The sequence below is a fragment of the Acanthopagrus latus genome, chromosome 8 (assembly GCF_904848185.1).
Source record: "Acanthopagrus latus isolate v.2019 chromosome 8, fAcaLat1.1, whole genome shotgun sequence".
Classification (NCBI taxonomy): domain Eukaryota; kingdom Metazoa; phylum Chordata; class Actinopteri; order Spariformes; family Sparidae; genus Acanthopagrus; species Acanthopagrus latus.
The window spans coordinates 27,947,162-27,959,017 of record NC_051046.1 but is presented as its reverse complement, the minus strand read 5'-3'; the positions used below and the strand labels follow the sequence as shown (position 1 = coordinate 27,959,017).

Here is an 11,856-nt window from a genome sequence, read left to right as displayed (position 1 = left end):
ATCTGTCATTAGTACAGATGTAGATATTGTATCATCTAAGATGAAGGCGCAGATGTCCACTTGATGTGCCCTTTGTTATTGTACAATTAATGCTATATTATTGCCAATTGTTGATGATTATTGTTAATGATAATCATTGTAAATCCATGATGTACCACTATGGGGTGGACACATCCCTAACACTCTAAGGAAATTAGCACAATCCAATTTACAAGGTGTTGCTGCCCTTCATGCTAAACACAAACACTGTGACAGCACACCTAAGCAGACACACACACACACACACACACACACACACACACACACTGCTGGAAATCTACTTTTCAGCAGTTAACCTATACTTGAACTGCAGGTCATTTCAATGCCGATGTCACTCCAGTCTTAACTATAGCCTACGAGGACTGAAAGGAATTTAATAGGTAAAGAGCATCATTTATTAGTTTAATGGGTTCAACTTGCTTGAATCTGTTTTAGTGGGATGTTGGCTGTACAAAGCTACAGTATGTGGACTAACAATACATAAGTATATGTGACAGATATCTGGCAGCAGTCAGTGTGTATCTTCCCAAGCTGATATTTGAGACTCATTTTCTCCCTCTGTGTCACAGAGTGCGCTCCCCCGCCACAGGCAGATTCAGCTCAGTCCTCTTCAGGCCCGCCTGCCATCCTCATCACTGCTCCATCACGGGAAGACATCTACACCCCATCAACCAACATGACTATAGCTGACGCAGTCAAAGAGCGGAGGCCTTCCTCCACACCCATGGTAGTGGGGAGGAGATTTGCAAACAGAAAGTAACTCACTGCGTCCTACCACAGAAGGTAAACTGGGAGTCAAACAATGGCGGAAGTATTCAAATAATTTAGTGTGCAAAAGTATCAATATTTTTCATTAATATGTTCATACACACACACACATATACACAGAGAGAGAGACAGAGAGAGAGATTTTGTCACTTAAGTGTGAGCAACTTTTTATTAAAGTAAATAGGCTGTTGTGTCATCCATAAGAATGCATCATATTTTAAAGAAGTGAAGGAACTTTACTGATTTTTACTGCCAAAGATCCTTAGAGGAGAGAGTATCAAGGTGTGTGAATAGGTCTGCATCTGTCAGTCTATAATTTCCTTGGTGGATATCTTACAACTGGAATGAGATGTGGGCTTTGAAATATTGAAATATTTCTATATACCTCAACTCCTGCTGCTCTAAGTTAAAAAAAAACAAACCAAACCAAAACAAAAAATGCTGGAGTGATAATACAACTGCTACTGCTACATCATCCATGCTCACCAGCCTCCATCCACAATATTTACAGGATAACAACATGTTTCTCCTATGTGAGGACTAGTAGGACTACATTATGTCACAACATGAGTGAATAAAACACTTCTTAATCACTGTCTTTCTAGGAGGACTCAAACTGGACTTCACAAACACTCCCGGTCTGTATAAACAGCAGGAAGTGTCTGGTCCCGTGCCGCGGTCCATGGGTGCTGAGGCCCTGGGGAGAGCAGAGCACTCGGTTGTCCTCGTGCGGATACGGAACAGAAACAGTATGGCGGCGCCCAGCGAAAGGGGCTGCTCCTTGTCGACTTAAGCCCGTCGATGGGCGATATTCGTGTCTTCTGAGGCCGAGAGCGATCTGAAATTAAAGAATGGAGACCGTGGGAGAGGATGAGCCGGACCCTATAAAGCTCAAGTCCATCAAGAACAGTACAACATTCACAGTGCCTCAAAATGACAGGGTAAGACACTGAGCTGCTCGAGGTAAGAAAGGGACGCCAAACTCTCCAGGATTCTCTGGTGTTAAATTATAACCAGCGTTTTGGCGTCAACACAGCACTCATAGAACACAAGTAAACACGTATGTGAAATCTAAATGGGCTAGTCGGATATTCGGCACATATTTGACAAAGGCATGGTTAAATGTAATGGGACTTTTAAGCTCAAAATGATCTCAGCCCCCATACAAAACTATATAATGCTAATTTAATGCAAGAGCAAATGAACCAGCTACTGTTCTGAATTTCAAATTTCATTTATACGCTCATGATATTTATGAGGTGCCGACGTTTTGGGGGCTAAAGTGGCCGCCAATGGTACGTAAAGTAGTTGTTAAAATTGTTGATTCTTAAATGGAATTTGGCATGCTCTCCACCTAAGAGTGTTTTTTTTTTCTTTTTTTTTTTTCTAAAAACAGAAGATAGACGAGTTTAAGGGAACACATTTTTGAAGAGCATATGGGCGATGCTAGGTGCCTTCGCTTTTTGATTTTCTTAACTTGGAAGGTAAAGTTCACTGGGACACTTGCACTGTCACTACATTGTCTCGGGCACAAGCCAATCTCATTACTGGCTTCAACCAACACATAAGCTTGCATGTCAGAGCACCAACCATCTACGTCATCTAGTGATTCCTACATGAACCCTTACTGTGTCCCCTCCTTACCTTTAGCGTTCCTCTCCTAAGACTTAGTAAACCTTTTTGGAAAAGTAATCACAATCCTCCGACACTGGCCATGCAGATTAGTTGTCTAATGTGCTTCTTTTCCATTTAGGTAGTGGGTCATTCCACACCAACTCACCCAGGGCCGGTTCCTGTCATGGCTTTTTCTTGTCAGTATCTATATTTGAACTCCTATTAGATTCACGGCATCTTGCAAAATCTGATAGCTGAACTTGGAATTAATTTAAAGTCATGATTTTCTTAAAGCTGCAGTCTGGAGTTATGGAGGTAGTTGGTCAAAATATTTGAAAGCTACAGCTCCCAGATCCCTCCTTAAAAGCCCCTCCCCACAGAGGAGCAGGCTTGTAACCATGGTAACAGAGGACGCCAGATAACCAAGACAGCGCTTTCAAAATAACAACAACACATAAGCCTAGATTGTTCTGTTTCGGACCAGTACAACTAAATATGACGAGTGCCTCATGCGGAGTCACAGTAGTAACCTGAGTAACAAATAATATTCCTTACAAGGGCGGTAGACGGAGTTACCAGGTAATCATTACCTGGTATGACACCATGCTGCCTTTCTGAAGCATGAGTAACGTTATTTCTCTAAACTAATTCAACCACTTCAGAGTGCACTGGACATAAACTAATGTTATTATAACTGCCTGGTAACTTGGTGACACTTGTGCTAACCACTAGCCATAAAGACATAGCTAAATGCTGGAGTTAGCATACAAGCTAGCAAGTTAGATTTACTCTAACTGCCACCACCATAGCCTTGTGGTTAAAACATAGAATGAAACATATATCAAGCAGGGGTCCTTACTTATCTGGCAGAAAAGTCGCTAACTTTGCGTCGCTCTTGAACCCTTACAAATTCTGCTGCTCCTTCCACCTCTGAAATGACACTCCGATATTTATCCTAGTTTTGTTTCTGCCGCGGTGCAAATCTTTGTTTTTACACTGTTTTTAATTGATCAGTCTTCTTATTTCTTCTCTTTGACATGGGCGATGTTTACAGATTGGGGTTGAGCTTGAAGTATCTGAACAGATGAGAGCAGGAGGTGCGCCTGTGCGCCTGCGCATGATTGACACTTCGCAGACACTCCCCTTGGCTCTGATTGGTTGTATTGAGCCAGGAGCAGTGGATTCTTGCAAATCAAATTACAGCCACTGGGTGGAGCCACAGACAGTAGATTGTTACACAGCTGACCTGTAACTTATTCTACTGTCAGATCTTAATGACAATTTGAGCAAATATAACCAAACATAGTTACAGACTACAGCTTTAAATTTAGCCCTCAGTGCTACACTTTGCCATTTTTGTAATCTTTGGTATGTCTACTCAAAGTCCAGCAATCACCCTTTTGTCACTGTATTGGTCGACATGTTTTCCTGAACATCCAAAAGACAGAGAGAGAGTGGAGAGTAGAGTGTGAGATAGTGGGAATGTGGCATGTAGCTTGTGGGAACAGAAAACAAAAAAGAAAAGTTAGAGAGAGGCAGTGTTAATCAGAAAAACAGATTTTTTCTCATCTGCAGGACAATGTTAAGTCCTGGATCTTGGGTGAGTTGGCATGGAATTGTGCATTGCAAGTTCCCCACACAGTCAATTGTTGTGGCTCAAGGCGACTGGTTTGACAATCACTATGGCTCCTTTTTTATTTAGTTTTTTTGTTGGTCAAGAAAGAATTCTAATATAGTATTTTATTCACAAAATATTCTCTTAAGTTATATGTCACATGGCGCCATCCAGAGGCATAATGCAACTTCTCTTTGTCCGTCCATTAGCCAAGTATTTTCTTTAAGTTTGATCCTGTAAGGTAATATTGTAATCAGAATTCAGTGAATACTTGAGAAGATGAAGAGAACCTTTGTGCCATCACTTTTTTTTCACTCTTTTCAGTTTGGGAGCTGCAGAAGTGTCAGAGAGTTTGAGAAACTCAACCGCATAGGAGAAGGAACTTATGGCATCGTGTGTAAGTCGTTTACGTTGGAGACTATTGATTGACTCGACTAGGAAACTAGAGGTTATCAGCAGATTAACTGTTGCTTGTTTGTATTATAGACCGAGCCCGAGACACCAAGTCAGATGAGATAGTAGCATTGAAGAAGGTCCGGATGGACAAAGAGAAAGATGGTAAGAGTGCTGAGTTATTCCTGTGTGTGTGCATTTTAGATCGTTTTGAATGCATTATTTCTGCATCTACTATGTGTGTGTCCATTAAGATTCTGATATCTCTTGTATAGATGTGTAAATCATGTCCTGATTGTGTCACTAGAGGAGTTGAGAGTTCTGTCTTGCTCTGGAACACAATGTTGGACCTACCAGCTAACCTGTATTTTCATCATTATGTCCCATCTTTAGCATTTCAAAAATATTGGCAATGAATAAATAAATCCCCGTCTGTCCCCCTTGTTGTTTCTGTAGTTTGGTTGTCAAAATGAGCTGTAAAAAGTTGTTGAACCTGCCAACGCCCTGCTCTCCATCTGTCAGGGATCCCAATCAGCAGCCTCAGAGAGATCACCCTGCTGCTGAGGCTCAGACATCCCAACATAGTGGAGCTGAAAGAAGTGGTTGTTGGCAGCCAACTGGAAAGGTACCATACACACTAACATAATGGTGTGAGGGTAGATACACATCAGTGGATTTCCTACATCAGCCACTGTGTAATGCAACTTTTTACATGCCTTATTTGTCATGAATATATGATTAATTCAATTATATCATATCCATTAGGTGTGAATATGTGTGGCTCACATTCCAAACTGTAATCTTCGTCACCACAACTGCTTTTGCTATGATCTGTGTGTACACTTGATCACTTATTATTCTGTGTTTCTGTTTGTTCCCTGCTCAGTCTGTTTCTGGTGATGAGTTACTGTGAACAGGACTTGGCAAGTCTGCTCGAGAACATGCAGACGCCGTTCTCTGAGGCTCAGGTACAACCAAGCCAAGTTCCCAAATCTAATACTTAACACAGACTTAGCACCGCAGCCAGCATTAATGATCTATACAGGTTTGAATTTGTAACATTTGTAACTAATGTGCTTCTTTCTTCATTTGTCTGTTTCAAAAAGACATAGTTTTTTTTTTTTTTAATTGCTGGACCTAATTTGTGCTTTGTCCTTGTGATATACTACACCTTTTCACACGTTCTGGTCCTTTTAAAAATCAGTCAAATGAATCAATCTGCAAAGGAAAACAAACATTTAATTATACGTACAACTTCTTGACAAGACCTTACTGATTTGATCCATGTGGCTCCGGAATTGCCAGGTCAGTTTGTGTCGTCTACTTTCTAATATTTCCTGTGCGCTTTTTCAGGTAAAGTGTATTGTCCTTCAGCTGCTCAGAGGCCTCGAGTATCTCCACCACAATTTCATCATACACAGGTCAGTTGCGCACATTTACTGGAAACCTAACCAGTAACCAGTTTTGCACCAAGTATATTAAAAAGTGAGGTCGGACTTGCTGACAGGTGAACAGCCAGTGACGCAGGAATCGATGCATTTCTGCAAAGAAAGGTGATTTCCATCCTCTTCTACATCAGGAAACAATATACATGAGATAACAAAAGAAGATATACCTGGGGCTTTCCCATATTTCCTGATTTTACTGCTTCATGATAAAAGCTTTCAAAAAACTCAATAAGGGAGGAGTTTTATTATGAATAATTTATAGGAAATGAAGCGTGTTTAATGGCGCTTTGTTAGCTGCTTTTTTTCGAAAGTGCTGTGGAGAGTGTTTACAGCCACTCGTCTGACCACTACACGAGCCAAGCATATCATTAGTTAAAGACGGCCCTGTTGTGATGGAAATGAAAATCCCTGATACACTGGGCTGATGTGCCAAGTCCAACCGATTGGAGCCAGGCCGGTTGACGTAGTGGAAAAACGTCATACGTGGGGAAAAAAAGCTACAGCTTTTGTGTGTTCATGTCATTTATTGATTGATTTTCATGATCACAGATAAAAGGTCAGCTCTGTCAGGATGAAAGATGTGCTGATACAGACGAGTTAAAGTTGTGACTGAAAAGCTTTAAAGCAGTTTTAAATTCACCTGGAAAAGACCTGACAAGAGAAGGGGGCTGGATGTATGGTATCGTCTGGCGGCTGGCTCACTACTGTGCCCTCTTCAATCTTGTTATCAGGGACCTGAAGGTGTCTAATCTGCTGATGACAGACAAAGGCTGCGTTAAGATTGGTGAGTCATCACTATTACCATAACCGCCTCTGCGGCACTCAGTATAACCACAGCTATAGTTGGCCAGTCTGATATCTGTCTGTTACTGTGCTTTACGCTTTATGTGACTTAGCTTTATTGGATGAAAATGAAACAAAGTTTATTTTAAATATTCCCTAATTGGAATTGACCTAATCTTAGAACATATACCACCCATTAACTTTATAGAATGTCAAGAACAAAAATGTGAGGAATACTACTGTAATCACAGAGCTCAAAATAATGGCTTCAGTTCAAACTGCTTCATTTGTTCAACCAACAGTCCAAAAATCAAAAAACTGTCATTAACTATAAAGCATGACAAAGGGAAATCAGCGAATCCTCACATTTTAAGACATTTTCTTTAGTATTTTTTGACATCGTATTGATTTATAGAGAAAATGATCAACATACGCCTGAATGAAAACAATTCTGTCAGTTTTCATTATAATATTTCACGGGTCTTGCTTTTGTTTCAGCTGATTTTGGGTTGGCCAGGATGTACGGCATCCCCCAGCAGCCCATGACGCCCAGAGTTGTCACACTGTGGTGAGTGTCTACTGGACTTCTCAGCTGTGTTCACCCTCAGTGCCCCTTTAGACTTAACCTGTGTGTGGGGGCGAGAGCGTTGTACACGTCAGGTAACGAGTAACCCTTGTGCTGCTTACCTTGTGCAGCCTCAGTGGAAACTCATCCTCGTAATCTCACGCCGTAATCCTCCCTTTTAATTAGCCTCATTGCCTCACGCTGACAAAGTGACATCCCTCCCCTCCCCCCTCTGTTTGGTACAGGTACAGAGCTCCTGAGCTCCTCCTAGGGACCAAGTCCCAGACTACAGCCCTGGACATGTGGTGAGGCTCCAACCTCCGGCATCATGGCAACATACACATAGACATACACAACATACATGTGAGATCGACTCCTACTGTCCACCCGTACAGGTCCACTTCAGGCCCTAATCACATTTAAGTAACTCCACTCATCATCCACTAATAGGATCCAAATGAACATGGTGGCATCAGTGGTTGAACCTGAACTTGCTGTGATGTTCCCTTGCAGGGCTGTCGGCTGTATCCTGGCTGAGCTGCTGGCTCACAAACCTCTGCTGCCTGGAACGTCTGAGATCCAACAGGTCGACCTGATAGTCCAGCTGCTGGGAACGCCCAATGAAAACATATGGCCGGTGCGACTTAAGCTCTTTATTATGTCTTTATTATTATGTGTGTGTGTGTGTGTGTGTGAGTGTGTGAATGTGAGAGATAGTGAGATGCGAACAAGATACAGCAGTTTGCACTCACTGATTGACTTGAGAGGGTCAGGCAGTATTTCATGTTAATTAATGTTCTTCTACACATCAAATGGTCACACTACTCAAATTTGTACAGTAAAGCTCCATCACAGCTGTCTAAAATGTTATTTCATAAGCTACAGATGTGTTTCTGTTTTTCTCTGGAGAGTTTATAAGTCCTGCTTGAATGTGCCACGATATTTGTTACAGTGACATAACATGAAAACATCGAAACATTTGAATTAACTGAAGGCAATTCTCTTATCGTGATATCAGAGTAATACGCGTGTTGTGAGCCCGCTTGAAGGTGCATCATACTGTCTGTATAAGGTGCCCTTCAAACAGCAGGAACACTACTGTGCTTTTGACTTCAGACCAGTTATTTGTTGGTCTGTGACACAGACGCTCTCTGCTGCCTAAAGATGGCACACCACACCTCATTTTAAGACCAAGACACCCAGGGGTGCAGAGATGCACAGAGCAAGTACATGTACTTTTTACACAAAGTGGCCACTGGGCTGACAACTGCATCGGTTTGAATCCAGCAGTCTAGCTTAGACAGATAGAGGTAGCAATGATTTCCTGTGCTGTTCCTTTAGGCCGCGGGGTCGGATTAGTCTGTTGTTGAAGCTGCTCTTTAGCTTGTCCACAGTTTTGTGGAGGGAATCCACAATGTCAATGTCTGTCCCACCAGTGCTGACTGGAGCTTGTTCCTCCCAACGTCCATCACCATCTCTTTCATCTCTCCTCATCTCTTTTCGCTTTGTACCGGGCGTAAGATAAAGCCCTACGTCTGTACTGTCTGCTGATAAGGAATATGCCATGTTTTATTTGTGTGTGTGTGTCTTACCCAGGGTTTCTCCCAGCTCCCTCTTATTGGTCAGTACAGTTTGAGAAAGCAGCCATACAACAACTTGAAGAATAAATTCACCTGGCTCTCTGATGCTGGACACAGACTGCTCAACCTGCTCTTCATGTACAACCCACAGCGCAGGTTCACACACACACACACACACACACACACACACACACCAATGAGACCCCAAGCATCTTCATGACAAAACATTGTCTCAGAGCCTACAGATGAAAACACTGTGGTGAAAACCTTACCTTTACTATTTACACTTCCTTTACTTTTGTAGCCAAGAGCAGTGGTGTTGCCATGGCTACTGCAAGGTTGAAATCAAGAGCATGTCAGTTACACTGACTGATAATAGTTTAACTTAAACCCACCATATGTTCAGTATGACATTATTAATCAGAGAATTCACCTTGTTTACAGCCAAAAACAAATGACACATAATGAAATCAACGCATGATGAATGATGATGAATTACACTAAATATACACAGACACACTTACATACTTTTGAATTTGTTGTTACTGTGTTTTATATATAATTCAACAATTATAAACAAGTCAGAAACATGTCGACTTGGCACCTCAAACTTATTTACTGCGTTATTAAGTGACAGTGCTTAATTCCCCTGCTTCCATATCTGTAGGCTATACATGTATCAGTAAAGTTGTCTTTATCAGGAATCGATAACAGAAGGCTGATTTACAACTATTAGCTGACAGTGCAGTAACAATTCTCTGTCAGATATGTTCAGTTCTTAATCAGTGGCTGATTCTTGTCTGTTTTCCTGATCTAGAGCTACTGCCAAAGATTGTTTGGAGAGTTCCTATTTCAAAGAGAAACCTCTACGTGAGTAAAAAATGAAATGGATCTTGGATCAGTATCGGCTGTAGCCCCTGCCCTCTGATGTACTGTAGCTCATTAATCTTGTCGGTCTGCTTCCCTGTGCAGCCTGTGAACCAGAGCTGATGCCAACCTTCCCCCACCATCGCAACAAGCGAGCGGCTCCTCCAGCAGAAAGCCACTCGAAACGGAGCAAAGTGTGATGATGGAGTCAGTGGTGATGAGACGGCTGGTTCAAAGACGACCCTGTGGTAGTGACACTTTCAGGAATGGGCACTCAAAGAAGGACGGACTCCGTTTAAACTGAGTGGACCGAATGTGGATCTGGAATTTTCAGCAAATACAAACCAGTTCCGTTGGAAACAAACTCCGGCACCGATCAACGTATTACTGGACTGTTGACATAGATCTCTGCAGTGTAGTATCAAAGGGCTGTAAGCACAGATTCAGTAATGTAGCTCCAGTGGTTTGTGGCACAGTGTTCCACTTATAGGACCACTAGAAGTCTCTTTTCTGGAGTATTTATTTCGTACTGCTGCCAAGATCTGCACAAGGTGATGGTAGTGTAGACAAGGTTGCCTTGACAAATATGCTGAGGCAGCGTGTCCCTCGTGTTTCACATTTGTCCTGTTTTTAGATGTGCAGTTATAACTGTTTGCTATTCTGTAATCAGTGTAAATCCTAACATCTAAAGTGTAAAATTGAAGAAGTATGATAAGTATGAACTTAAGTCTGAAATCTGCACAAAAGACCTGTGAGGCTCCTCACAACCATCAGAACGTGTCAGCTGTCGAAGTGTCCTTGGATAAAATGCTGAAACCCTGAATGTGTTTGCTTTGTTGCTAGTTGTTAAAGTAATCGTTTGACATTTTGGGAAATCTGCTTTTTTGTTTTCTTTTGATTTGAAGATTGAAAGCACTCATGTCTGCTCTCTTAAATGTGACTGTAAAGCTGGGAGAGTGGTATCCATCTTCTTGTCTAACTTTTGGGAAAAGAGTGTAACGTCATGTTTTACAAAATGTTAATTTAGTCCCTTTAGGAGCCTTGGCTTGAATGCTCAAAATGTACTGTAAATGAACAGTGGCCTCATTGGTATGATGTAGAGCCCAACGGATTCTCAATTTTAGGGAATAAAAGATTATTAGCAAACACTTGTGATAAGTGTATGTGATTATACATTTTACTGTTCAAAAATTAAATTTCTATAAAATGACATCTGTGTATCGAAACAGTAAAATTCACTGGGAACTTAATCATTCTTAATAATCTCAAGCATCTTTTTCTGCAGTATTATCTCTAAAACAAGTTTCCATATCTGCACATATTGGGGAAAATTAAACAGTAGTGTTAAGTCTGAGACCACAAGTCAAAAATATTTGTACTTTTGCATGTTTCAAATGTGAAAACACATTTCTTTAAAAATAATTTTAAAAAGTTGAGTGGCGTGAGACTTTCGGACACCACTGTACACCGATATCTGTTAATGATCTAGCTGTCAGTAAAAAGGTAGAGAACATGACTGATAGATACTGAAAATGTTACTGTAGAGCCTGTATATTTGACTAAAACTTGCAGCTACTGAACATAATAAACATGTCAAAACAACAACTTTGCCTCTCTTCATTTGAAATGTCAGTTTTTATTAATGCAGGATAAATTAGTAGTAATGGTTACATGGCCAGCGGCAGGTTAAGTTCCCTTACAAGGACGTCAATAACTGATCTCCCACTGCACCAGTATGTACCTCCACAGACACACAGCACTGAGCTAAACACGAGAAGTCCCATCGCTGATTTAGCCAGACGACCCCAGAGAGCCAATCGAAATGGCTAACTGTGTGATCCTGCTTCTTATTAGCTAGCATGGCGCGTGTTCCCTATTGTCTGTTAGCTGACAACAGGACAAACATCACATGAGCTTGAAAAGAAGAGCAAGCCATGAAACAACATGGTCTGCTTCAGAGTGGAGCCTGGTGTGTGTATTGGCAGAAAAAGAAAAAAAAAACAGGACATTCATCGGAGCTCCTTAATGAAACATCAACAAAAGTTATAATACTTCAAGTGTAAACATACTGTATCTCTACTAAGTCAAGTTACATGTCAGGTGAGATCAAACATGTTGTATAAAGTGTTCTGTAGAATTGCTGAACAATGAATGCCAGGGCAAACAACAAAATTGAAAAGAGAC

The 11,856-nt window shown here is 41.3% G+C and overlaps 1 protein-coding gene across 2 annotated transcripts; it reads left to right on the top strand.

Moving 5' to 3' along the window:
* The first annotated feature begins 1,609 nt into the window (after positions 1-1,609).
* cdk10 (cyclin-dependent kinase 10) lies at positions 1,610-10,882 on the top strand. Of its 2 annotated transcripts, XM_037106951.1 has the most exons (14): positions 1,611-1,748; positions 2,204-2,291; positions 4,361-4,433; positions 4,523-4,594; positions 4,952-5,054; positions 5,316-5,397; positions 5,783-5,850; positions 6,609-6,661; positions 7,159-7,228; positions 7,471-7,530; positions 7,739-7,862; positions 8,822-8,961; positions 9,623-9,675; positions 9,778-10,882. In XM_037106951.1, exons 2-14 carry the CDS (start codon positions 2,244-2,246, stop codon positions 9,870-9,872), a joined length of 1,041 nt encoding a protein of 346 aa, XP_036962846.1. In that variant the 5' UTR covers positions 1,611-1,748; positions 2,204-2,243; the 3' UTR covers positions 9,873-10,882. The 2 variants fall into 2 exon arrangements, with proteins under 2 accessions (XP_036962844.1, XP_036962846.1); XM_037106949.1 differs by lacking the exon at positions 2,204-2,291 and having other exon boundaries at positions 1,610-1,748.
* Positions 10,883-11,856: the final 974 nt, after the last annotated feature.